At 45.4% G+C, this 27,908-nt stretch overlaps 1 protein-coding gene and 1 long non-coding RNA gene across 6 annotated transcripts in view; one reads left to right on the forward strand and one right to left on the reverse strand.

The window, feature by feature from the left end:
* The window catches only part of neil1 (nei-like DNA glycosylase 1), a 39,938-nt gene extending 12,894 nt beyond the window's left edge, over positions 1–27,044 (forward strand). For 2 of the 4 annotated variants that reach the window (XM_072553093.1, XM_072553095.1), the window contains exons 5-10: positions 3,733–3,838; positions 4,407–4,531; positions 10,296–10,323; positions 17,936–18,012; positions 25,568–25,772; positions 26,641–27,044. In XM_072553093.1, the coding sequence (XP_072409194.1) occupies positions 3,733–3,838; positions 4,407–4,531; positions 10,296–10,323; positions 17,936–18,012; positions 25,568–25,772; positions 26,641–26,738 (639 nt within the window). In that variant the 3' untranslated portion in view covers positions 26,739–27,044. The remainder of the gene's footprint in view (positions 1–3,732; positions 3,839–4,406; positions 4,532–10,295; positions 10,324–17,935; positions 18,013–25,567; positions 25,773–26,640) is intronic. The other 2 variants (XM_072553094.1, XM_072553096.1) reach the window with 2 other exon arrangements.
* On the reverse strand, positions 3,479–19,840 carry LOC140458470 (uncharacterized). Of its 2 annotated transcripts, none has more exons than XR_011953498.1 (3): positions 19,777–19,840; positions 19,584–19,687; positions 3,479–3,751 (listed from the first exon to the last, which is right to left on the reverse strand). It is a non-coding gene; the product is annotated as an uncharacterized lncRNA (long non-coding RNA). The 2 variants fall into 2 exon arrangements; XR_011953497.1 differs by lacking the exon at positions 3,479–3,751 and adding an exon at positions 13,508–14,528.
* Positions 27,045–27,908: the final 864 nt, after the last annotated feature.

Consider the following 27,908-nt stretch of genomic DNA (forward strand, 5'->3'; position numbering starts at 1 on the left):
TAAAGATAAGCAGCTATCGCCTTGTTGCTCAAGGACAGAAAAGCTAATGAGCTCAGGAAGCAGCCCCACTAATGAGCCTATGATAGACTCCCCATATTTTGTCAAATTATAATTACACAAACTCAGTCTTTATCTCCAGCAGTATTTTTCTACTAAAGTGAGAGGGTGAGAGCCAAGATAGCTTTTACCTTTGTCAAGTATCCCATCATGCAGCAGTATGTCAATTTCTTACTACTTCACAGAGCATGGTTTTAACAAGAACAGATCGCTCAGCAGCAAAGCCAGTGTGTCCAAGTGTTAATGCTGGATCTTGCTATTTAGTCTCAGTGGCAGTTCGTTTATATTATAATCCTCCAACCCTGGCAACATCCTTGTAAATCTTTTCTGAACCCTTTCAAGTTTCACAACATCTTTCCGATAGGAAGGAGACCAGAATTGCACGCAATATTCCAACAGTGGCCTAACCAATGTACTGTACAGCCACAACATGACCTCCCAACTCCTGTACTCAATACTCTGACCAATGAAGGAAAGCATACCAAACGCCTTCTTCACTATCCTATCTACCTGTGACTCCACTTTCAAGGAGCTATGAACCTGCACTCCAAGGTCTCTTTGTTCAGCAACACTCCCTAGAACCTTACCATTAAGTGTATAAGTCCTGCTAAGATTTGCTTTCCTAAAATGCAGCACCTCACATTTATCTGAATTAAACTCCATCTGCCATTTCTCAGCCCATTGGCCCATCTGCTCCAGACCCTGTTGTAATCTGAGGTAACCCTCTTCGCTGTCCACTGCATCTCCAATTTTGGTGTCATCTGCAAACTTACTAACTGTACCTCTTATGCTCACATCCAAATCATTTATGTAAATGACAAAAAGTAGAGTGCCCAGCACTGATCCTTGTGGCACTCCACTGGTCACAGGCCTCCAGTCTGAAAAACAACCCTCCAACAAAACCCTCTGTCTTCTACCTTTGAGCCAGTTCTGTATTCAAATGGCTAGTTCTCCCTGTATTCCATGAGATCTAACCTTGCTAATCAGTCTCCCATGGGGAACCTTGTCAAATGCCTTACTGAAGTCCATATAGGTCACATCTACTGCTCTGCCCTCATCAATCTTCTTTGTTACTTCTTCAAAAAACTCAATCAAGTTTGTGAGACATGATTTCCCATGTTGCCATGTTGACTATCCCAAGTCAGTCCTTGCCTTTCCAAATGCATGTACATCCTGTCCCTCAGGATTCCCTCGAACAACTTGCCCACCACCGAGATCAGGCTCACTGGTCTATAGTTCCCTGGCTTGTCTTTACCACCCTTCTTAAACAGTGGCACCACGTTTGCCAACCTCCAGTCTTCCAGCATCTCACCTGTGACTATCGATGATACAAATATCTCAGCAGGAGGCCCAGCAATCACTTCTCTAGCTTCGCACAGAGTTCTCGGGTACACCTGATCAGGTCCTGGGGATTTATTCACCTTTAACCGTTTCAAGTCATCCAGCACTTCCTCCTCTGTAATCTGAACATTTTGCAAGCTGTCACCATCTATTTCCCTACAGTCTATATCTTCCATATCCTTTTCCACAGTAAATACTGATGCAAAATATTCATTTAGTATCTCCCCCATTTTCTGTGGCTCCACACAAAGGCCGTCTTGCAGATCTTTGAGGGGCCCTATTCTCTCCCTAGTTACCTTTTTGTCCTTAATGTATTTGTAAAAACCCTTTGGATTCTCCTTAATTCTATTTGCCAAAGCTATCTCATGTCCCCGTTTTGCCCTCCTGATTTCCCTCTTAAGTATACTCCTACTTTCTTTATACTCTTCTAAGGATTCACTCGATCTATCCTGACTGTACCTGACATATGCTTCCTTCTTTTTCTTAATCAAACCCTCAATTTCTTTAGTCATCCAGCATTTCCTATACCTACCAGCCTTCCCTTTAATCCTGACAGGAATATACTTTCTCTGGATTCTTGTTATCTCATTTCTGAAGGCTTCCCATTTTCCAGCCGTCCCTTTACCTGCGAACATCTGCCTCCAATCAGCTTTCGAAAGTTCTTGCTAATACCGTCAAAATTGGCCTTTTTCCAATTTAGAACTTCAACTTTTAGATCTGGTCTACTCTTTTCCATCACTATTTTAAAACAAATAGAATTATGGTCGCTGGCCCCAAATGCTCCCCCACTGACACCTCAGTCACCTGCCCTGTCTTATTTCCCAAGAGTAGGTCAAGTTTTGCACCTTCTCTAGTAGGTACATCCACATACTGAATCAGAAATTGTCTTGTACACATTTAAGAAATTCCTCTGCATCTAAACCTTTAACACTATGGCAGTCCCAGTCGATGTTTGGAAAGTTAAAATCCCCTACCATAACTACCCTATTATTCTTACAGATAGCTGAGATCTCCTTACAAGTTTGTTTCTCAATTTCCCTCTGACTATTAGGGTGTCTATAATACAATCCCAATAAGGTGATCATCCCTTTCTTATGTCTCAGTTCCACCCAAATAACTTCCCTGGATGTATTTCCAGGAATATCCAGCAAGCTGTAATGCTATCCCTTATCAAAAATGCCACTCCCCCTTCTCTCTTGCCTTCCTTTCTATCCTTCCTGTAGCATTTGTATCCTGGAACTTTCAGCTGCCAGTCCTGCCCATCCCTGAGCCATGTTTCTGTAATTGCTATGATATCCCAGTCCCATGTTCCTAACCATGCCCGGAGTTCCTCTGCCTTCCCTGTTAGGCCCGTTGCATTGTTGTGAGATTTTAAACTTCATCATTAGACTCATAACTCCAGATTTTTATTGAATGCAAATTCTGTCATGGCGGGATTCAAAATCAGGTCCCCAGAACATTACCTGGGTCTCTGGATAAACAGTTGAGCAATATTACCTCTCGGCCATTGCTTGCCCAAGCCAGCCTGGGCCATATGTAACTCCAGCCTCTCAGAAATGTAGGTAACTCCTAACTGCCTCTGGAATGCCCTTACAAGCTAATTGGTTCAATTCTAGAGAACATCTCAACACCTTGTTTAATTTGGGGCGGGAAATAAACGCTGGCTTCAGGAGTGATTCCAAGAAAAACGTTTCTGGTGGTGAAAAATAGTGTAGCTGCAATGTCCCCTTCCTCCCTGTATTTTGGGAATAATACATGGATAATCGAAAAGATTTCAGTGATGCTCTGTAATCCAGGAACTGTGATCGATATGTCTCATGCAGAGGATGCTCTGCACTAATTTGTAGTCAATCTCTCTCTCTCTCTCTCTCTCTCTCTCTCTCTCTCTCTCTGTCTCGAATCTTTCTGAACTGTCCAACCCGGCATCTCTATGAGGCGGCACTCTTTTAGTACTGCGTTGGAACATCTGCCTTTTGCTTGTGCCGACAGTTCTAGAGTGGGGTTCGATCCCTGCAGCACGTAATTGACAGTTGCCAAACGGGCTAATCTTACACATTGTGCAGGATAAGTTAGTGCTCGCGTTACAACCTGCCCCGTTCAGAATCTGTGTCTTCAAGAGCCGCTTATGAGAGCGGGCTAAAGGAGCCAATAAGTCCGAGGGTACATGAATTACATCTGTGCAACATGCCGCCCGAGAAAACCGTTCAAAATAAAATGGCAATGCAAATGGAGATAGTCTTTCTCAACTAAGTAATTCTGTTGTAAGTTGGTGGATTGCTTACCTTTGGAGCTTTCATGGCTGGTGCAGCTCTTAACGTCTCACCCATCTTTCAGTCTCAGGCGAATGAGGTATCTTTGAGTAAGAAGATAAAGATAAAGATGGAGAATCCTGATCTTCTGGAACTTTGTCACATGCTTCCGATGGAGGTTGTTAATTTGGGTGAGTTGCTTCCAGGTTTACATTCCAATATGTAAAACGTGAACTCCGCTGTCTCATCGGCACAAATCAGGAGTAAGCCATTCAGCTCCTGGGCTGTAGCCAACAAATCGATCAGATTCCAGCTGATCTGACTATAGCTTCCACTCTCCTGGGTTACGATGCGGGGTAAACCCCTTTGCTAATTTAAACCCGATACAGTACACATCTACACCTTCATAACACCTGTCTCGTCCCAATCTGCTTTAACTCCCCTATCAGGCATGAATCTCGCTCACTCAGTCATAGCGCCTCCCTGTGGCTGTGTGGGAAAGAGGACCAAGCAGCTGCAAGGTCCTCACTTCCAACTTTAATTGGGGGGAGGCTGGGGTGGGGGAAGAGAGGGTCTCCTTCTGGTTAGACCGTGTCTCATCAATTGACTCTCTCCGACAAAGGTGAACTGGCTGTCAGTGTCCGAGGTGTCTTCTGACCACCATTTTTGGTCTTTGAAAGAGGACGAGGATCTTCTTAATAAGGCAAGTAAGAAACAGCAGTCAACCCTCATTTTAATCCTCACTCTTCCCAACTGCAGGTGGCAAGGGTTATGATCCCGAGCATGTGGGTGAATCCTCTGCCTTTGAAGGCTGGCTCCGTTGCTACAATGTCGATGGAATGCAGTCGCTACGTGACAGTAATGGAAGAACCATTTGGTTCCAGGTAATCAGAGCAGCTTTACAGTGGTTTGATCTGATTTAATATTGTCACATGTACCAAGACACAGTGAAAAGTATTGTTCTACGGCTTTCCAGACAAATTATACCTTACATGAGTCCATCAGGGTAATAGAACAGAATGCAGAATATAGTGTTACAGCTACAGAGAAGATGCTAGAAAAAAGATCAAGTCTAATGTATGAGAGATCCATTTTAAGTCTGATAACAGCAGGGAATAGCTGCTCTTAAATCTGTTGATGTCTGTTTCCAAACTCCCTTATGAAAGAAGGTGGAAGACAGTTTAACTGGAGTGGGAGAGGTCTTTGATGATGTTGGCTACCTTCCTGAGGCAGTGGGAAGTGTAGATGGGGTCAATGGATGGAAGGTTGGTTTGCGTGATGGACTGGGATGTGTTCACAATTCTCTGTCGTTTCTTCTGGTCTTGTGAAGAGCAGTTGCCAAACCAAGCTGTGATGCATCCAGATAGGATGCTTTTTATGGTGCATCTATGAAAATTGGTCAGAGTCATTGTGGACATGCTGAATTTCCTTAGCCTCCTGAGGAAGTAGAGGCATTGGTGTGCATTCTTGACTGCGGCATTGACATGGATGGACCAGGACAGATTGTTGATGGTGCTTACTACCAGGAACTTGAAGCTTTCAACCACCAGTTTAATAAAGTGCTTTTATATAGCGCCTGCCACAATCTCAGGATGTTCCATAGAGGCATAGAGTCATACAGCATGGAAACAGACCCTTTGGTCCAACCAGTGCATGCTGAACATAATCCCAAACTAGTCCCATCTGCCTGCTCCTGGTCCATATCCCTCCAAACCTTTCCACTTCATGAACTTATCTAAATGTCTTTTAAATGTTGTAACTGTACCCACATCCAACACTTCCTCAGCAAGTTCATTTTACACTTGAACCAGCATCTGTGTTAAAAAAAAAGCCTCACATGTCTTTGTTAAATCTCTCTCCTCTCACCTTAAAAATGTACCCCCAAGCCTTGGAATTCCCCATGTTAGGGAAAAGACAACTACTATCAAATTCCTAGATGGGGCATGGGCATCACTGACTGGGCCAGTTTTTATTGCCCATGCCCAGTGCCCTTTTGAGGGTGGGCGGTGAGTTGGCTTCTGCAGCTGCTGTGCTGTAGGTAGGCCCACAATGAGTCCCACAATGAGGGAAGGAGTTCCAGGATTTTGACCCAGTGACAGTGAAGGGAAGCGGGATATTTCAAAGTCAGGGAGTTAACGTTTTGAGTCCAGCGACCCTTCATCAGAACTATTTCCAAGTCAGGCCTGTGAGTGGCTTGGAGGGGAACTTGCAATTGGTGGTGTTCCCGTGTATCTGCTGCCCTTGTCCTTCTAGATGGAAGATTTCAAAGATATCGAAGGTATAACAGTTTTTATACAGGTGCAAAGAGATTCAAGAGCAGCTTCTTCACTGCTGTTATCAAACCTTTGAGTGGATCTCTTTAACGTTAATGTAGATCTCTCTCTGCAACTTCTCAGCAGCTGTAACATGGTGTCTTGCACTCTGTACCTTTACCCTGAAGCACTTGTTTAGTACAATCTGCCTGTAAAGCATGTAAGACAACATTCTTCACCATACCTCGGTGACTGTAGTAAATCAAGTCAAAATGATCTTGGGTTTGGAAGGTGCTGTCTGAGGGATCTTTGGTGAATTTCTGCAGTTCATCTTGTAGATAGTGCACACATTGGTGATGGAGGGGGTGGATGTGATGCAAATCAAGCAGCAACTACTAGCATAGCAAGCAATTAAATACTTCTTTGAGGTGTAATCACTTGAATAATCTCGGAAACACAGCAGCCAGTTTGTGCACAGCAAGATCCAACAAACAGCGTGGTGACAACTGGGTGGACCTCCTGCTATGGAGCTGAGCGAAGGATGATTGTGACCTTGGCACTGGGCGATTTAACCTCAATTGCCTTCAAAATATCATCCTATGGCCTTTCTTAAAAAAACTCATCTGAAAGCAGTTGGCTTGGTCTCGGTTTAATGTGGGCTTCTGAAAGATGGCACCTCCAACAGTGCAGTGCTCCCTCGGCACTGCACCCGGCCTCTGTCACGGACCAACATTCCTGGACAAGGTCTCGGAGACATGACCCGCAGGCTGGGAGTGCCAACCACTGAGCGACAGAAGTAGCTCCCCCTTCAGGTGGGTGCCCACTTGGTGGAGAGGCATCAGAACCAGAGAGAGCTACTAGATCCAGTCATCTTGTGTGGCCCAGATACCTCTGTACCGAAGAAGTCAGTCACACGAGGGCCAAGACATGACTCGCTCTTTCTAATTTGATTAGAAGACAAAGGGTGGCCATTCAAGCCATCATGTCTGTAGTGGTCCTCTGCAAGAGCAGTGCATTTAGCCCCATTTGCCCACACCTTTGCTGTGGCCATGCAATTAGTTTCCTTATCCAGTTAATTCTCATGCGGGAGTGATTATAGAAGCTACTTCCACTGTGTAAACTCAGTGTTTGTGTTGCAGTTGTTGTGGTTGTGGGTGGTGCGGTGGGTCAGTGCTGCCTCACAGTGCCAGGATTGATTCCAGCCTCTGTGTGGCGTTTGCACATTCTCCCCGTGTCTGCGTGGGTTTCCTCCAGATGCTCCAGTTTCCTCCCACAGTCCAAGGATGTACAGGTTAGGGTGGATTGGCCATGCTGATTTGCCCCATAGTGTAGGTTAGGTGGGAATGTGTAGGTTACATGGGATAGGGTAGGGTGTGACTGGGATATTCTTCAGCGGGTTGGAGTGGATGCGACGGGCCGAATTATCTGCTTCCACATTGTAAGTACTCTACTGGCTACGTTTTTAAAAAAATTAAATGTTCTTCCTCATGTCACCTTTTGCTAATCACTTTAACGCTTCTGCCATTGGAGACAATTCCATCACCTGTGTTGTGTTCAGACCCCCTTCTCTTGGTTTGACATAGACACTAACGATGTTGCTTGAGAGGTATATTGGCTGTTCAGGGAGCCTGCTCAGTATTGTCTTCATAGGGAATGAACTGGGCCACTTGGAAAGATGGACATCCAATAGGATAAGGGACAGAGGCAAACGAGTGGGATGAGTCGCTAATAGGGGAGATGGTGGTAATATCACTGAACTGGTAAACCAGAGACAGAAGTGAATACTCTGGAGGCAGGGATTCAAATCCCACTACAGCAGCTGGCGGAAATTGCTTTCAATTAATTGGGGTAACTATTACCCCACAGCAGAGTTTTGACAAGCCCTATGTTAGTATCTGTCAGAAGTCAGGGGCTTTTGAGATGCAGTCATAGCGTCCATATCTCTGGGCTGGTAGACCTGGGTTCAGATTCCACTTGCTCCCAAGGTGTGCAGCTACATAATCATAAAGGTACACAGGACAGAAACAGGCCCTTCGGCCCAACTTGTCAATGCTGACCAAGCTTCCTAAACTGAACTAATCCCATTTGCCTGTGTTTGGTCCATATCCCTCTAAACCTTTCCTATCCATGTACCTGTCCAAATGTCTTTTAAATGTTGTAATTATACTCTCCTCTCTCACTTCCTCTGGCAGTGTGTTTCATACATGCTCCACTCTCTGCGTGAAAAAGTTGCCCCTCAGGTCAGTTTGAAATCTCAAAGTTTGTGAGAAGATTTGTAGCTCGGGTGCTCGTTGTTGTGGTTCTGTTCGCCGAGCTGGGAATTTGTGTTGTAAACGTTTCGTCCCCTGTCTAGGTGACATCCTCAGTGCTTGGGAGCCTCCTGTGAAGCACTTCTGTGATCTTTCCTCCGCCATTTGTAGTGGTTTGAATCTGCCGCTTCCGGTTGTCAGTTTCAGCTGTCCGCTGCGGTGGTCGGTATATTGGGTCCAGCTCGATGTGCTTATTGATTGAATCTGGGGATAAATGCCATGCCTCTAGGCACTTGGCGAACAGAACCACAACAATTTTAAATCTTTCCCCTCCCACTTTAAACCTATGCCCCCTAGTTTTGGACTCCCTTACCCTCGGGAAAAGACCATCCACTTATCCATGACCGTCGATTGTATAACGTTACCCTGCAACTTCCTACATGGTAGGATAAAAAATTCCCAGCCGCTCCTTATAACTCAAATCCTCCATTCTCGGTAACACCCTTGTGAATCTTTTTTTGCACTCTTTCCAATTTAATAACGTTTTAAAAAAATCATGCAACACCAGGGATATAGTCCAACAGTTTATTTGGAAGCATCAGCTATAGTTGAACTATAACCGTGGTGTTTAAAAATGTGTTGCTGGAAAAGTGCAGCAGGTCAGGCCGCATCAAAGGAACAGGAGAATCGACGTTTCAGGCATAAGCCCTTCTTCAGGAATATGCCCGAATCGTCGATTTTCCTGCTCCTTTGATGCTGCCTGACCTGCTGCAATTTTCCAGCAACACGTTTAAGCTCTGATCTCCAGCATCTGCAGTCCTCACTTTCTCCTATAACCATGGTGTTGTGTGATTTTTTAACTTTGTACACCCCAGTCCAACACTGACACCTCCAAATCAGTTTAATAACATACTTCTTCAAGCAGGGCAATCCAAGATGTATGCAGTACTCCAAATGTGCCCTTACCAATGTCTTGTACGGCTGTAATGTGACATCCTGACTCCTATACTCAGTGCCCTTACTGATGAAGGCAAGCGTGCTAAATACCTTCTTCACCACCTTGTTTACCTGTGATGCCACTTTCAAGGAACTATGTACCTGCATCTCTGGGTCTCTCTGTTGGATAACACTCCCCAGGGCCCTACCATTAACTGTATAAGTCCTGCTCGGGTTTGTCTTACCAAAATGCGACAACTCGCATTTATCTGTATTAAACTCCATCTGCCGTTACTCAGCCCGCTAGCCCAGTTGACCACATTCCTATTGTACTTCTTTACTGACCACCGTACCACCAATTTTGGTGTCATCCGCAAACTTACTATGCCTCCTATATTTCTCATCCAAAATTATTTATATAAATGAGAGACAACAGTGAACCCAGCACCAATTTTTACAGCACACTACTGTCTCTGAACATAGACGGTGAATAGAAAATATCTCGAAGGTGAGCAGAAATTGCCGATAAGATCAATCTGCTAGTGTGTGGGACTGTAGGAATGCCCATTCTATATTGACCATTAAACATAGGCTTCCAGTTGATATTAGTAGAGAATCCAGTCATGGATTTTTCAACCAATACATTGAGCTGAAAGAGCTTGCTTGCTCACTTGATTTTGAGTTCAATTAATTAATCTGAAGTTCAAAGCTAGATTTCAGTTTCAAGATCATCATAACTATCATCAAATGTTGTAAAACCCATCTGGTTCAGTGATGCCCAGTAGCAAGGGAAATCTGCCATTCTTACCTGGTCTGGCCTACATACGACTTCAGATCTGCAGCAACGTGGGTAACTCTTAACTGAAGTGGCTGAACAAACCATCCCTTCAGGATCATGAGGCTTGGCCGTGGATGGTAACCTTGCCAGAGACACCTTAAGACGGAGGTAGCTAGATTACCAAGGGGATCAAGGGTCACGGGGAGAAAGCGGGAGAATGAGGTCAAGAAACTCCTCAGCCATGATTGAATGCCGGAGCAGACTCGATGGGCTGAATGGCCTAATTTCTGCACGTATACCTTGTGGTCTTATGATACCCCATCCGGTGAAAGAATCTGAACTAAATGACTCGTGTGGAGTAGTAGGGATTTGATGGGCTGAATAACCTGTCAGTATTTTAACAAACTTCAACATCTTTGTCTATTGATTTTAGGGAAACCCAGGACCTATGGCACCGAAAGGTGAGTATGACATTTTTTGGAGGGTTCATCTCAGTTTTAGACCCTTTTATTTAAAGAAAAATGTTAATGATTCATGTCATCTGAACTGGACTTTGCTGCTATTGCTGTTGTTACCCTTTGCTTGTTGTATTGTCTAAGCATCTGCTCTCTGACCTGGCCATCCAGTGTCACTGCTCTCATACAGGGTCTGACTGCCAGGGTCTTGCTTGCCTGGTTTACTGAGGGCATTTGTAGGTTTCGCTTTAAGTCATTCAAAATCCTGTGAGTCGATGGGGAAGTAAAGAGGTCAAAAAGCTGACTTTGTTTCTGCGAGGCCTTGAAGGTTAAGGTGAGATTTGATGGAGACATCATAGAGATATACAGCACAGAAATGTTCTAACTCGTCCATGCCGATCAGATACCCGAAATTAATCTATTCCAATTTGCCAGCACTTGGCCCATTTCCTTCTAAATCCCTCCTATTCATACACCCATTCAGATGCCTTTTAAATGTTATAGTTGTGCCAGCCTCTACCACTTCCTCTGGCAGCTCATTCCATACCTGTATCCCCCTCTGCGTGAAAAAGTTGCCCCTTAGGTCCCTTTTAAATCTTTCCCCTCTCACTTCAAATCTATGCCCTCTAGTTTGGGACTCCCTTATCCCAAGGAAAAGACCTTGTCTATTTACTCTATCCATGCCCCTCATGATTGTATAAACCTTTATGAGGTCACCCCACAGCCTCTAGTGCTCCAGGGAAAACAGCCCCAGCCTATTCAGCTTCTCTCTGTAGCTCAAATCCTCCAACCATGGCAACATCGTTGTAAGTCTTTTGTGAGCCCTTTCAGGTTTAACGACATCCTTCCTGTAGCAAGTTAAAAATCACACTACACCAGGTTATAGTCCAACAGGTTTAATTGGAAGTGATAGTCTTGGAGCGCTGCTGTGGTGATGTGGCCTTGGGTTACTCTCCATCCTTCGTTGCTATGGCAGCCATATTTTTGGCAGCCATGGTTTCAGCTGCCTGAGCCCTAGTCACTACAGTTCCTTCCACCTTCGTTTAACAATTAGTGCTTCCACCAGGTCACGTGTCCTTCCAAAACTATATTTTGTTTGGTAACGCTCCTGTGAAGCATAACACCAGAAGAAATAGGGACAGGAGTTGGCCATTCAGTCCCTCAAGCCTGATCCACCATTCAATAGGGGCATGGCTGATGGGACATCTCACATCTTGCCCTTCCCTTCTAACCCTAAATCCCAGACTGATCAAGAATTTACCTAAGCCTTAAACATACAGAAGGGCTCTGCCCTCAAGGCTGTCCATTGGTAAGGATTTCCAAAGACTCTCAAACCTCTGAGAGAAGAAATTTCTTCATATCTCAGTTTTAAATTGGCACCCCTTTATTCTGAGACCTTGTCCTTTGGTCCTAGACTCTCCCATTAGGAGAAACATCCTCTCAGTATTGACCATGCCAAGCCCCTTAAGAATCTTATATGTTTCAATGAGATCACATCTTATCCTTCTAAACCCCAGTGAGCAGAGTTCCAAGGAGACATTTCATTAAGACATTCCCACCATCCTAGTGTATCTTCTCTGAACTGCTTCCAACAAAATGATATATTTTCTCAAATAAGGGGACCAAAACTGCTGACAGTACCCCAGATGTGGTCTCATCAGCACCTTGTGCAGTTGCAGTCAGACTTCCCTACTCTGTACTCCAACCCCTTTGAAATAAGGGCCAGCATTCCATTTACCTTCCTTGATTACCTGCTGCACTGTGTGTGTTATCTCTGTGATTCATGCAGTTTAGGATTTCTCGATATGCAATACAGGTGTAACATTGGGGAAACGTAGACTGGGTGACCGCCTCGCAGACCGCCAATGTTCTGCCCTCAAAAAAGATCCTGACCTTCCAGCTGCTTACCACGTTAACACCCCATCCTGTTCCTTGGCCATCATCCCTGCCTCAGGCTTGCTGCAGTGCTCCAGCGAACTCAGCGTAAGCTGGAAGAACAGCACTTCATTTTCCACTTTGGAGACCCTGCAGCCTTCAGGTTTCAATATCGAGTTCAACAGCCTTAGGGCTTGAACTCTCCCATGTTCTTATCCCAACCCCACACACCAGGCCTTGTTACCACACAGTCTGCCATTACACACAACCCGCTGTTAGCCACTAACTGTCTCCATTAGCAGCTATTTACCCTCCCAGACAGATCCATTCCTTTTTCTGTAGAACTGTTCTTCTCCCTCTTTGGGCTCTATCTCAACCATCATTTACTCCTTACCCTCTCCTCTCCACCTTACCGTTTGCATATAAACCGACATTTTCCTACCTTCCGTCATTTCTGAGGAAGGGTCACTCAACCCGAAACGTTAACTCTGATTTCTCTTCGCAGATGAGCTTTTCCAGCAATTTCTGTTTCTGTATCAGATTTCGAGCGTCCACAGTTCTTTCACTTTTTACATATTTGTAAGTTATCATTGTTCTCAATTCAGAAGTACTCATTAAGACAAAAAAAGTAACTTGATGGAAGCAGGTAAAAGGAAGAGCTGCTTCCTTAGTCCCTATGAAAGTGATAGTTGTGTCTCAATAGATGGTGTTCTTGCCTCTTTACCCTCTCCACCCTCTCACCTTCTGCTCCATCGATGTAGATAGGGCCTTCTTTCTTTCTGAAGTCAATGATCAGTAATTTCGTTTTGCCAACATTGAGCGAGAGGAAATTTTTCTCTAGGTGAGGGGAGTCCAAAACTAGAGGGCATAATTTTAAGGTGAGAGGAGAAAGATTTAAAAGGGACCTGAGGGGTAATGTTCTCACACAGTGGTTTGTGTGTGGAATGAGCTGCCAGAGGAAGTGGTAGATACAGGTACAGTTTACAATATTTAAAAGACATTTGGGTAAGTATACGAATAGGAAAGGTTTGAAGGGATGTGGGACAAATGCAGACAATTGGGACGAGTTTAGTTTGGGAAACTTGGCATGGACGAGTTGGTCTATTGCTGTGCTGTGTGTGACTCTAAGACTTTTTAAACTGCTGTGCTGTCTTCTCTCTCTGGCCAGGATGTAAGGGATACAGCATGTGACAATAAACTTGTGCATTCACCACTGTATTATCATCTTCATAGTTATAAATGAATCTGGAATGAAGAATCGAATGATGACCATGAAACTATTGCTGATTGTTGGAAAAAGCTCCATCTGGTTCAGTAATGTCATTCAGGGAAGGAAGCTGCCATCCTTAACTGGTCTGGCCTACATGTAACTCCAGACCCACAGCAAGGTTGACTCTTAACTTGTGGTTAGCACTGCAGCCTCAAAGCGCCAGGGCCCTGGGTTCGATTCCAGCCTCGGGCGACTGTCTGTGTGGAGTTTGCACATTCTCCCCGTGTTTGTGTGGGTTTCCTCCCACAGTCCAAAGGTGTGCAGGTCAGGTGAATTGGCCATGCTAAATTGCCCGTAGTGTTAGGCGCATTAGTCAGAGGGAGATGTAGGGTAGGGGAATGGGTCTAGGTGGGTTACTCTTAGGACGGTCAGTGTGGACTTGTTGGGCCAAAGGGCCTGTTTCCACACTGTAGGGAATCTAATCTAATCCTAACTGCGCTCAGGACAATTAGGGGATGGGCAATAAATGTTAGTCTTGCTAGCAATGCCCACATGCCATGAACAAATAAAAAATATAATGTTTTGAGATGATGGCGTAATGTCATTGGCCCAGTAATTCATGAGTGGGCATGAACTTAAATCCCACCACCACACGATGGGTGTTTAACTCCAGCGAACAAAATCTGGAATTGAAAGGCAATCTCTGGTTACAGTGTCCATTAAACGGTAAATCATAAATACCCTCTAGGGAGGTAAATTCCATATATTCTTGAATAGTAGTTGATCTCATGTAAAATTCGAGCCCCTATTTTTGGCCAAATAGCCTGGGATTTCCCATATATCTCGTGTAAAAGTCCGACCCTAGTTCTTCACAGATAACACATCGACGTTTATGAGTCAGTGTGCCGGCCATCACATCCCGCTCCACATTTCCTGTCTGCCGGTTGTTCCACTGTTCTCCCAGTCTTCCAGTCCGATGGCTGTTGTGTTCTGCTCTGGGTTTTCAGAATTACCCTAATTGCGATCAGTTGGGCTTCTGCTAATGCTATGGTATGAATTATGATGGGTGTGAATTTCAGCCCCTCAAAACTAGTTTCCATGTAATAGTCGACCCCATACATTTAACCTTAAAAAGCAGAGAAAAAAAATCAACTATTTCTTGAGTATTTACGGTATGCTGCCCCTAGCACATTGCATCGTGGGTAAGTCTTAAGCGCCCTCTGAAACGGCCGAACAAGCTGCTCAGTTCAAGAGCAATTAGGGATAGATAACACACACTGGCTTTGCTAATACTATTCACGTGCATCCCCCTCAAATACCTAAAATAAGGACTCCACTTTGGATTCCCTGAATGACATTGTTCTGCAGTGAACTTCTCACTGACTCCAGTTCAATTGTTCAGCAGCATTCTCTGAAGACGAAACCTCAAAATAAATTTTAAAATTGCAGCCTTTTATTTGTAGTGTTGCACTAGCCTTGAATAAAAAGTTTTTTGCCTTCTCCAGAGCTCAACCTAAGCAAGACCTCCTCTTTTGACTTGACCCATTGTAACATTTGGGACTTGACGCTGTGTTCAGGCATTTTAATGTGGAGGTGTTGGTGTTGGACTGTTGAAGTCTCGCAACACCAGGTTATAGTTCAACGGGTTTATTTAAAATCACAAGGTTTCAGGTTTCCTGATTTCCCCACCTCCCCCTAAACCTTATCCCAGATCCAACCCTCCAACTCGGCACTGCCCTCATCATCTGTCCTACCTGTCCATCTTCCTTCCCACCTATCCAGTCCACCCTCTGGTTCAACCTATCACAATTACCCCCACCTCCATCTGCCCATCGTATTCTCAGCTACCCTCCACTCCACCCCACCCTCCTATTTATCTCTCCACTTGCCCCACATTTCTGAAGAAGGGCTTATGCCCGAAGTGTCGACTCTCCTGCTCCTCGGATGCTGCCTGACCTGCTGTGCTTTTCCAGTACCATAAGTTTCGACTCTGACTCTCCAGCACCTGCAGTCCTCACTTTCTCCTATAACTTGGTGTCGTGTGACGTCAGACTTTGTCAATAGTTTTACACCTTAACCCCCCGCCCCTTTAGTTTACTGTTTCATTTTCTTGTTCTCTCACTTAAATTCAGAACAGCTTTTAACTATTTCATCCCTCCTGCCAGCTGCCCTATTGCAGACCCTCCCCTTTGTTCATGTTCTGAGGGCAACTCAGTGGCTCAATTGTTAGCACTGCTGCTTCATAGCATCAGGGACCTGGGTTCGATTCCAGCCTTGGGCGACTGTCTGTGGGGAGTTTGCGCATTCCCCCCGTGTTTGCGTGCGTTTCCTCTGGGTGTTCTAGTTTCCGCCCACAGTTCAAACATGCGCAGGTTAGGTGAATTGGCCATGCTTAATTTGCTCGTAGTGTTCAGGGATGTGTAAGTTAGGTGCATTAGTCAGGGGTAAATGTAGAGTAATAGGGTAGGGGGAAATGGGTTTGGGTGGGATACTCTTTGGACATATTGGGCTTTTTGGGCTGAAGGTGTGGACTTGTTGGGCTGAAGGGCCTGTTTCCACACTGTAGGGATTCTAGGATTCCAACAGTCTGCGTTTTGTGTCATAATCTTGCCCGGATCGTGACAGAAGGTCTCTCCCTCTCGCTCTCTGTCTCGTTCTCTCTCCCGCTCCATTGCACGTGCTCTCTCTCTCTCACATGCTGTCTCTCGCCCCCCCTCTCCACCTCACTCGCTCGCTCGCTGTCCTCGGAGGCAGGCTGACCTTTCTCCTGCGTGTTCCACTTTCATACGAGCAAAATACTGTGGGTGCTGGGAATCTTGAAACGCAGGCAGAGAATGCTGGAGAAACTCAGCTGGTCTGACGTCATTGGTGGAGAGAGAAGGAAAGTCAGCATTTCAGGGCTTTCATTGGAATTAATGTAGGAGTATCATGAGGGACGACTTGATTATCCACTAACTTCTCTTCGTGAGAAGGTTCACTCGGTCAATCCCAGGTCTAGAGGGATTCTGTTCAGAGGAGAGGTCAAATAGGTTGGGCCTTAACTCATTGGAGCTTAGAAGAAGGAGAGGTGACCTTATTGGAAGATTCTTAGGCGTTTTGACAGAGGTAGATGTGGAGAGACTAGAGTCTTAGAGATGTACAGCACAAAAACAGACCCTTCAGTCCAACTTGTCCGTGCTGACCAGATATCCTGAATGAATCTCATCCTGTTTGCCTATATTTAGCCCATATCCCTCTAAACCCTTGCTATTCATATACCCATCCAGATGTCTTTTAAATGCTGTAATTGTACCAGCCTCCACCACTTCCTCTGGCAGCTCATTCCATACACTTACCACCCTCTGCGTGAAAAAGTTGCCTCTTAAGTCCCCTCTCACCCTAAACCAATTCCCTCTAGTTCTGGATTCCCCCACCCCAGGGAAAAGACTATTTACCCTACCCATGCCCCTCATGATTTTATAAACCTCTATAAGCTCATCCCTCCGCCTCCAACGCTCCGGGGAAAACAGCCCCAGCCTATTCAGCCTTTCTGAAGAGCTCAAACCCTCCAAACCCCTCTCCCCCTGCCTTTGGGAGAGTCTGGCACAAGAGCGTGTAAGCTCAGAATGACGGGTTGCACCATTCAGGCGGAGATGGGGAGGAATTTCTCAGTGTAGTGACTGTGAGGAATTCCATGTCGCAGAGGACTGTCGAGGCTGGGTCATCAGTATATTCAAGGCTGCGTTAGATTTCTAATCAGTCAGGGGAAATCGAGGGTTTGGGGGAAAGGGCAGGAAAGTGGAGATGAGAATTATCAGATCAGTCGCGATCTCTTTGAATAGTGGAGGAGACTTGATCGTAGAATCCCCTACAGTGTGGGAGCAGGCCATTCGGTCCATCGAGTCCACACCGACCTTCTGAAGAGCATCCCACCCACAACCCACCCCCTACCCCTGTAACCCTGCGTTTCCTATGGCTAACCCACCTAACCTGCACATCTCTGTGACAATTAACCATGGCTAATCCACCATAACCTGCACACCTTTGGACTGGGGGAGGAAACCCATGCAGACATGGGAAGAATGTGCAAACTCCGCACAGACAGTCGCCCGAGGGTGGAGTCGAACCAGTGTCACTGGCGCAGTGAGGCAGCAGTGCTAACCATTGAGCCACGGTGCAGCCCAATTGATGTGGGCTGAGTGGCCTCCCTCTGCTCCAGCTTGGTGTGAGCATCAGTGCAGTGGGTGACTGTGTAAGGCAAGTATCTTGGGAGGAAGTGAGGACTGCAGATGCTGGAGAATCAGAGTGGAAAAGCTTGGTGCTGGAAAAGCGCAGCGGGTCAGGCAGCATCCGAGGAGCAGGAAGGGCTCCTCCCTGAAACGTCGGCTCTCCTGCTCCTTGGATGCTGCCTGACCTGCTGTGCCTTTTCCAGTGCCAGCCTTTGTCAAGGTAAGTATTTTATCAAAGATTGTGGGGCTCTGCAGTTTTTAATTTTTTGCCATTGCAGTTCTTTTCTCTTGAAACCAAATCATCCCCAATCACTGTCTCTTGAAGGATCCAAGACTCCCAAGCCCAAATCCCGGGGCAGAAAGACAACGGATGGAGATGGGAAGAAGACATCCATATCTGAGGTGAGGTTCCCTCAGCGACCAGAGAACGACGGGCTGAGCCCAGCCGTGTGAATGTGCTGAGTGTTTGCACAAAAGTTACTGAATAATCGGTGAGAGGTTAGAGGAGAGGCTGAATAGGCTGGGGCTGTTTTCCCTGGAGCCTTAGAGGCCGAGAGGTGACCTTATAGCAGTTTATAGAATCACGAGGGGCCTGGGTGAAAGGGTCTGAGGAAGGGTCACTGCACCTGAAACGTGCTTTCTCTCCAGGGATGCTGCTGACCTGCTGAGTTTTTCCAGCAATTTCTGGTTTTGTTTCTCGTTTGTTTGTTGTACCTTGCTGTGCATTCCCAGAATTTCCCCCTTTTTTGCTGTTCGTCGTGTGTCCGAGGTTTGCGCTACCCTTTTGGCATTTGCAGTTTAAAGAGGAACTGGTTTACTGATCAGTCCACATCTGGCCCTGATTTACCTCCAGATGCCCTATAATTGTGTCTGTGGTGGTGCATTTGCCTGTGACCCAGAGGTTTGTGCATCCGAGCCCCAGTAAAAAGCACTCAATCTAGACTAAACATTCCTTTGTAATACTGGGGGAGTGCAGCATTGCCAGAGATACTGTCCATGCCGTTAGATGTTAAACTTGCTATCCCCTCAGGTGGATGTTAAAGACCCCCATATGGTGCTGGTCTGGATTAAAAACAGAACTTTCCTGTTTCATATTTATCCCCCCGACCCAGCCCTGGTCATCTTTGTCATTATTCTCTGTGGGAACTTGCTTTTTGCAAAGCAAATGTTGCATTTTCCACATTACAACCATCGCCATACATTTAGAAAGGAATTAATTGTTTGGAAGGCATTCGGGATGTGGGAAGTCCACATGAAAGTGAAAAGTCACACCACACCAGGTTATAATCCAACAGGTTTATTTGGAATAACTAGCTTTCGGAGTGCTGCCCCTTCATCAGGTTGTTGTCAGAGCTCCGAAAGCTAGTACTTCCAAATAAACCTATTGGATATAACCTGGCGTTGTGTGATTTTTTTTTTAACTTTGTCCACCCCAGTCCAACACCAGCATCTCCAAATCAGAAATGAAAGTTTTTTTTTAAAAAGGTCGTTAAAGTTGGGCATCGGAATTAAGGATTGACTTTGGGATTTTAGGGAAATGAAACTTGTTGGCGAGGTTCTGAGATTGAACTGGTTTTCAGAGTCAAACTCTACTTCCCACTTTTGTGGAAAAGTCAAGATTTTAAAAACCTGTTTGTTTTAAACGTGGTGTCACGGGTTAGGGCTCTTTGAATGTTGAGTGTGTCAGATGCCCTCTGGTGGCAGGGAGGCTTTGTGAATTTAAACACTTTTATACCTAATTATTAGAGGGAATCACGTATTGTAAAACAGAACCCATTGTTTGTTCAATGTTCTGAACCATGTGGTGGTGCAATGAAATCTAGCAGGGTGTGGGCCATGATATCTAGATTGGAGTTTCTAAAAGAAATTCTTCTTTAGCTGCACGTTTGAGTGAGGTGTCAACAAGTTTAAGTTACTGTGATACTACGCAAAGTTCGAACAATATTTTCTTTTTAAGAAAAGGAAAAACTCACCAGTGTTTACAATCCCGGTCAGCAATTTCTCCCTCTCTGCATCTCGAGATACACAAGGCAGCTGAACCACATCCTTGCAGTCTGTTTTCCAGAGCTAATTTTCCCTGGAATGGGTCACAAATTGAGAGTGAGATGGAACACACTTCACCTTTCTGAATGAATTGAATTGAAATAGCTAAATTGTCATGAGTACCATGAAAGGTTTTCAAGTTACCACTGTCAGCTCTATCCCAAGTTCAAAATCTAGGGATGGAATCTGGCTGCAAGGCAGAAAAATAAGGAAAACTAAGTTTAAAAAGTTAAACATTACAGTCCTTCTTACTAAAAAGTAGAAAAACAAAGAAACTCAGTGAACAGTTCAACACCACACAGTAGCTCAGTGGTTAGCACTGCTGCCTCACAGTGCCAGGGACCTGGATGCGATTCCACCCTCGGGTGACTGTGTGGATTTTGCACATTCTCCCTGTTTCTGTGTGGGTTTCCCCCAGGTGCTCTGGTTTCTTCCCACAGTCCAAAGATGTGCAGGTTTGGTGGATTGGCCATGCTAAATTGCCCTATCGTATCGTGTCCAGGGATGTGTAGATTAGGTACATCAGTCAGGAGAAATGTAAAGTGATAGGGTAAGGAAATGGGTCTGGGGGGGGTTACCCTTCAGAGGGTCAGTGTGGACTTGATAGGCCAAATGACCTGTTTCCACACTTTAGGGATTCCATGATTCAACCACAGTCCCTAAGCGCTTGGCCACGCTGGGCTCTACTTCCCCTATTCTGGGCTTAAACTCACTCCCAACCCAGCAGCAGCTACCTGCTTTGTCGTTTGACTGGGAAATAGGTGCCAATTCCATTTGAATTCCAGCCAATCCAGGGGGACTGGCTGACATATCTCGGAGGACTGTCGAGTTGGGGGGTGGAGGGGGAAGAGCGGAGATCATAGAAAACGTGGAGCAAAGCCATGGTGGGCATAAGGGTGAGACTGTCTTTAAATTCGTTCAGAGGCTGAGGATGTCACCAGCATTTATTGCCCATCCCTAATTGCCCAGAGGGCAGTTAAGAGTCAACCACATTGCTGTAGTTCTGGAATCACATGTAGGCCAGACCAGGTAAGGATGGCAGTTTCCTTCCCGAAAGGACATTAGTGACCCAGATGGGTTTTTCCCAACAACCGATTCCCGGTCACCATTTGACTCTTATTCCCAGATTTTACTGGGTTCAAATTCCACCATGTGCCGTGACGGGATTCGAACCCAGGTTCGCCAGAATGTTACCTGGGGCTCTAGGTCAACAGCTGAGCGATAATGCCACTTGGCCATTGCCTCCCATGAAAATTTTAAAATGGTGCAGCTCCAAGCTTGAGAAGCTTGGCACCATCCAGGCGAAAGCAGCCGTTTCATTGGCCCCTTGAACATCCTCTCCCTCCGCCACTAATGTTCAGTGCGTGCCATCTACGAGATGCCCTGCAGCAGCTCCCTAAGCCTCATTCGACAACCCCTTCCAAACCTACAGTCTCCACCACCAAGAAAGACAAGGACATCAGATGCAAATGGACCACTGCCAACTGCAGGTTCTACTCTAAGTCACACACTGTGCTGACATGGAAATATTTCGCTGTTCCTCAGTGTCACTAGATCAGAATCCTGGAATTTCTTCCCTAACAGCACTTTGGGTGGACCTACAGCACATGGACTGCAGCGGTTCGAGTAAATACCTCACCATGGCGGTAACAGAGTAACTGCTACTGGGATGTGGTCACAAAAGGAGGTTGCCAAGAATCCTTCTTTCTCCTGTTTTAAATAAACCAAATATCTAATTTCAGGCATGTTAGGATTGACAGTCTCCTAAGGGTCTCCGTCACAGAAAATCAAAATTTGGAAGGGAATATAGAGGAACCTCAATTATCCAGCATTCGATCATCCGAATGTTGGATTATCCAGCAAGACCGCAAGGTCCCGATGTATGGTTAACCTGTGCTATCCGGCATTCGATTATCCAGAATTCGATTAACCGAAACAAATACTTCCCCGCCAGTGTCCTTCAGATAATCGAGGTTCCTCTGTAAGTCAATTTATATTAAAATATCATGGTGAGGATTGACCCAGTTCACGCCCCCGCCCCCCCACCCCCAATGGTTCCCACTGATGGTGGGTGGTCCGAAGCCTTAAATTAATCTTTCACCAAAGACTTTAGCTTTCACAAGCCCCAGTCCAAAGCAAATGTAGCTGTCTAGGAAACTGTCCCACTCTTACTACCTGCCATGGCCATATGTCGGAAGGATTTACAGCTTAAAAATCAACTCATTTAGCTCCATTATGAAAGCAGTTTCTTCAGCTTTTAAGTACTGGAGAGTCATAGAGTCATGCATCATAGAAACAGACCCTTCAGTCCAACCGGTCCATGCCGACATTAATACCAAATCAAACTAGTCCCAACTGCCTGCACTTGTCCCATATCCCTCCAAACATTTCTTATTGATGTACTTTTCCAAATGTTGTTTAAATGTTGTAATTGTCCCTGTACCTGCCACTACTTCTGGCAGTTCATTCCACACATGAACCACTCTTTGTGTAAAACAAAAATGCCCCTCGTGTCTTTTTTTAAATCTCTCTCCTCTTGCCTTGAAAATGTGCCCCCCGATCTTGAAACCCCCCACCCTAGGGAAAAGACATTAACCCTGTCTATCCCCCTCATGCTTTTATAAATCTCTATATGGTCACCTCTCAACCTCCGATGCTCCGGTGAAAACGTTCCAACCTTTCTTTGTAACTCCAACCTTCCATACCCAGCAACATCCTGGTAAATTTGCCTGAACCCTCTCCAGCTTAATAATATCCTTCCTATAACTGGGAGACCAGAAGAGGCCTCACCAATGTCCTGTACAACGTCAACATGACTTCCCAATTCAAACTCAGCTCTTCTGGAATAGAGACATTGACACTACCCCCTGCACTTTGGTGACTGAGACATGATGGCTTTGCAACCTCTCCAACAATGGGGCTTTACTGTTTTGCTACTATTACCCATGTTAGAAAATATTTAATTGGTTTGCTCCTTGCCATTTCAATTACAACCATACAAAAAATAAGGCCAGCTGCCTCTTCAAGTCTGCTTTGCCATTCAATAAAATCGTGGCTCATCTGATTGTAATCCTAGCTCTACATTCCTGTAGACCCCCAATAATCTTTCAACCCCTCCGTCGTCAGGAATCTATCTACCTCTGCCTTAAAAACATTGCAAAGATTCTTCCTCCGCTTCCCTTTTGAGGAAGGGAATTTCAAAATGGAGGCTACGGCCTAGTGCTATTATTGCTACACTATTAATCCAGAATCTCAGGTAATGTCCTGGGTTTAAATCCTGCCGTGATAGAATTAAAACATAGTTTTTAAAAATCTGGAATTACGAACCTAATGGTGATCATGAAAGTATTATCAATTGTCAGGGAAAATCCATCTAGTTCACTAATGTCCTTTAGGGAAGGAAGCTGCCAACTTTACCTAGTCTGGCCTATGTGTGACCCCAGACCCACAGCAATGTGGTTGATTTTTATCTGCCTTCTGGGCAATTAGGGATGGGCAATAAATGACGGTCTGGCCAGGCATACCCTCATCCTGTGAATAAAAAGAAGCTTTGCAACCCTCAGAGAAACAATTCCCTCATCTCTCTCTTAAATGGGCGACCCCTTACTTTTAACTCCTAGTCAACATAGAATCACCATAGAACCCCTACAGCGTTGAAACCGGCCATTCGGCCCAACAAGTCCACACCGACCCGCTGAAGAGTATCCCCACCCAGACCCATTCCCTTACCCTATTATTCTACATTTCCCCTGACTAATGCACCTAACCTACACATGCCTGGACACCATGGGCAAATTAGCATGGCCAATTCACCTGACCTGCACATCTTTGGACTGTGGGAGGGAACCCGAGCACCCGGAGGAAACCCACGCAGACACTGGGAGAACGTGCAAACTCCACACAGACAATCACCTGAGGCTGTTCTAGATCCCACTAACAATTGTAACACAAGATTTAAAAAGATGGCTTCTGTCTTCCCAACTCCCCACAGCCCTTGGTTCTGAAAATGGTTAGGGCGACTTTGTACAAGATGTATGAAAAAGTGCTTTTTCTTTTAAAACAAAAGCAAATCAAAACCTGAATGGTGTTGATATTTGAGTGATTGACTCTTGCTTGAAAGTTTATGCAGTATTCCAGTTTCTCAATCCTGGCCTGTCTGCTCGGGGGGATCCTGTATGTGTGGGGAATGAGTGACTCCATCTTTTACTTGTGGTTTCTGCTTTGGATGCTACAAATACTGCTCATATTGCTAATGGCTCTCAGATATGCTGCAGGTGGAGCCAGGTTCATTAACAAAACATGTTTGTAAATATGTTTTAGCCCCCCAAAATAGTCTCAGTGGCTAGTGAAAGTTTATTTAACTCTCTTTTGTGCTGTTGAAAATTTAATGCAGTCTTCTTAACACATTTTTAAAATGCGTTCCTGGGCCACAGCTATCATTTGCAAGGCTGGTGTTTGTTGCCTGGTTCCTTAGCATAATTAACACGGTTGGAATTATGGGATAGGGCAGTGTGGATTGGAATCAACTAGGTAAAAACAAGGACTGCAGATGCCGGAAACCAGAGTCTAGATTAGAGTGGTGCTGGAAAAGCGCAGCAGGTCAGGCAGCATCCGAGGAGCAGGAAAATCGACGTTTCGGGCAAAAGCCTTTTTCCAGCACCACTCTAACCTAGGCAGTGTGGATTGGAAACAGAGTCTAGTGTTTCATGGTTGCTTTTCCAAGGGCAGAGAGTCACCCTAACGTTATTGTACAGCACAGAAACAGACCCTTCACTCCAACTCATCCATGCCGACCAGATATCCTAAATTAATCTAGCCCCATTTGCCAGCACTTGGCCCGTAGTCCTCTTAAAGCCCTTCCTATTCATATACTCATCCAGATGCCTTTTAAATGTTGTAATTGTACCAGCCTCCACCACTTTCTGTTTCCATTCACGTACCACCCCCTGCGTGAAAAGATTGCCCCTTAGGTCCCTTTTAAATCTTTCCCCTCTCACCTTAAATCTATGTCCTCTAGTTTTGGACTCCCTTCCCTTGAAAAAAGACTGTGGGTTATTTTTAAAAATCTCTACCTATACCCCTCATGATTTTATAAACCTCTATAAGGTCACCCCTCAGCCTCTGAGGTTCCAGAGAAAATAGCCTCAGCCTATTCAGCCTCTCCCTGTAGCCCTCCAACCCTGGCAGCAACCTTGTGAACACTTGCTGCACATGTTCGACTTTAACAACATCGTTTCTGTAGCGGGGAGACCAGAATTGAATGCAGTATTCCAAACAATGTTTTTGTAGTGATATTTGTATCAGCACTGGTCTTTTGGAGCACCATAATATCCTGGACCTGAACTTGAATATACAACGTATAGATATTATGAGTCATGGAGTCATACTGCAGGGAAACAGACCCTTCGGTCCAACCTGTCCATGGCAAATTTCCCAAACTAAACTAGTCCCATTTGCCTCCCATATCTCCGTAAACCTTTCCTATTCACATACCTGTCCAAACGTCTCTTAAACGTTGGAACTGTACTCACATCAAATTTGCAGATGACACAAAACACACATTTAATGAAAAATGAGGAGCTCTTAACAATCTTTCGAAGGACATTGACAAACTGGGGAACTGGGCTCCAAACTAAAACATAACAATCTGAAACAAATGCAGAAAAGTGCTGGAGAAACTCAGCAGGTCTGGCAGCGTCTGTGGAGAGAGAAATAGAGTTAATATTTCGAGTCCAGCGGCGAAATTCCAAACAGGTCACTGGATTTGAAACGTTAACTCGGTTTCTCTCTCCACAGATGCTGCCAGACCCTGCTGAGTTTCTCCAGCAATTCCTGATCCAGTTCAGATTTCCGGCAACTGCGGCATTTTTTGTTTCGGTTCACCGTTCAGCGCCGTTTATGTTTCGTCACCTAGGATTCCGAATCGAGCAAAGGGAGGGTGAAATCGGAGCAGCGGAGAACCTGCAGAGTCCCCGCGGATCCTTCCCGGAAGAGGGGCCGGAGTCGCAAGGCGGATAGAGGGCAGACTGCCGAGACAGTACAGGCTGGGGAGGGAACCAGGAAAACAGCCGCTCGACGTGGGAAGAGTTCGGAAGCCAAATCCCCAGAGGCTCCGGCAGGTAACGAGGCAAACTGTCAGCTGTCCGACAGAAAAGCAGGCTGGGAAATTCCGGAAGAATAGCCAGGAACAGTGGGCGACTAGCTTCTCCGGGAAATCTCTCAAATGCAAGAGATTAAACTCAAACTTTTTTGAGTGCCTAGGCCAGCCTTTATTGCTGATCCCTAGAGGGACCTGGGTTTGATTTCAGCCTCGGGCAACTGTGGTGCTCCTGTTTCTTCCCACAGTCCAAAGATGTACAGGTCAGGTGAATTGGCTGTGCTAAATTGCCCATAGTGTTCAGGGATGTGTAGGTTAGGTGAGTTAGTCAGGGATAAATGTAGACTAATAGGGTAGAGGAAGGGTCTGAGTGGGATAGTTTTTGGAGGGTCGGTGTGGACTTTTTGGGCCAAATGGCCAGCTTGCTGTAAGAATTCTATAAATCCACTATCAATTGTCAGGAAAAACCCATCTGGGTCACTAATGCCTTTTAGGGAAGGAATCTGCCATCCTTACCTGGTCTGGCCTTACATGTGACTCCAGTCCCACAGCAATATGGTTGACTCTTAATAAATGCTGGCCTAGCCAGCAATGTCCTCATCCCATAAAAGAATGAATTTTAAAATATCCCTTTAAGGCAGTTGATGATGGTATTTAAATTTAATTAATAAAACCTGGAATGGTGAGTACTAGGGAGCATAGATCTGTTAGGGTGAAGGGCTGGTTCGAAGACTGTGGTGCTGGAAAAGCACAGCAGGTCAGGCAGCATCCGAGGAGCAAGGGAGGCGATGTTTCGGGCATAAGCCCTTCATCAGGAATGGCTGTTTCCATGGTGTAGCCCTCTATGACTCTGTTGTGCGAATTCATTGTTCTCCCTCTCTCTCTGTCAGCAGAATCTGAAAACCTAAACAAACGACCAAGGAAAACTAGGACCAAATCGAGAAAGCAGGCCTCAGGCTCTCTTGTAAAATCGGAATCTTTGGATTAGAGTGGTTTTATTAAGCCACAGATATATATAAGATTGAATAAGGATGTGCAGAGAAAGCAGATCATATCAGCAAGCAGTGCAGAAGTTAATTTGCACCGTTGTATCTGTGGGGATATGTTCCCCAGGAGATGACAATTCCTGATATTTCTGGTTTCCAGGCAACCTGTCCTACCATTCACTGCTCCCTGCACCCTCTTTGGAATACATCGAGTGAACCTTGTTAAACAATAAGTGATTTTTAAAAAAATTCATTTCTATTTTTTAAATGAAGGTCTAGTTTTATTTTTAACTGGAATAAATTCTCATCCGTGTTTTAATGAAAAAGTGTGGTCATGTTTCTAACGTGAATATGCAAAACATTTGTTACTGACCACTTCAGGAGTTTGTCAGAACTTAGCCACATCTGAGAAAAGCGAAGATGGTTTATTGTAAGGGGAACAGAATATAAAATGCAGAAGGATTACTACAGAAGTAGAGAAAAAGAAATAGGAGCAAGAGTAGTCCATTTGGCCCCTCAAGGCTGCCCTATGATTCTATAGGATCGTTGCTGGCCTGCCCTGGGCCTGAACTCTCTTATACCACCATCACGGTGGCTCAGTGGTTAGCACTGTTGCCTCGCAGCGCCAGGAATCCAGGTTCAATTCCAGCCTCGGGTGACTATCTGTGTGGAGTTTGCACATTCTCCCCGTGTCTGTGTGGGTTTCCTCCGGGTGCTCCGGTTTCCTCCCACAGTCCAAAGATGTGGGTGGCCATGCTAAATTGCCCATAGTGTTCAGGGATGTGTACTTAGGTGCATTAGTCTGGGGAAAATGCAGAGAATGGGTCTGGGTGGGTTACTCTTCAGAGGGTCGGTGTGGACTTGTTGGGCCGAAGGGCCAGTTTCCACACTGTAGGGAATCTATATCTCCCCGATATTTCCAAAATCTGTCTAGCTCCTTTAAAATTCTTTCGGTGATGTAGTTGCTAAAACTCATTGGGAAGAAAATTCCAGATAATCACTGAGAGAATAAATTCCTTCGCAGCTCGGTTATAAGACATGGGAGTAGGCCATTCAGCCCATCGAGTCTGATCCACCAATCAATAAGGTCATGGCTGAACTGATCACCTTTAACTCCACTTTCCTGCCTTTTTGCTGTAGCTCTTAATGATGACAAACCTGTCTGTCTCAGT

Source organism: Chiloscyllium punctatum, chromosome 33, assembly GCF_047496795.1.
Source record: "Chiloscyllium punctatum isolate Juve2018m chromosome 33, sChiPun1.3, whole genome shotgun sequence".
NCBI classification, from domain to species: domain Eukaryota; kingdom Metazoa; phylum Chordata; class Chondrichthyes; order Orectolobiformes; family Hemiscylliidae; genus Chiloscyllium; species Chiloscyllium punctatum.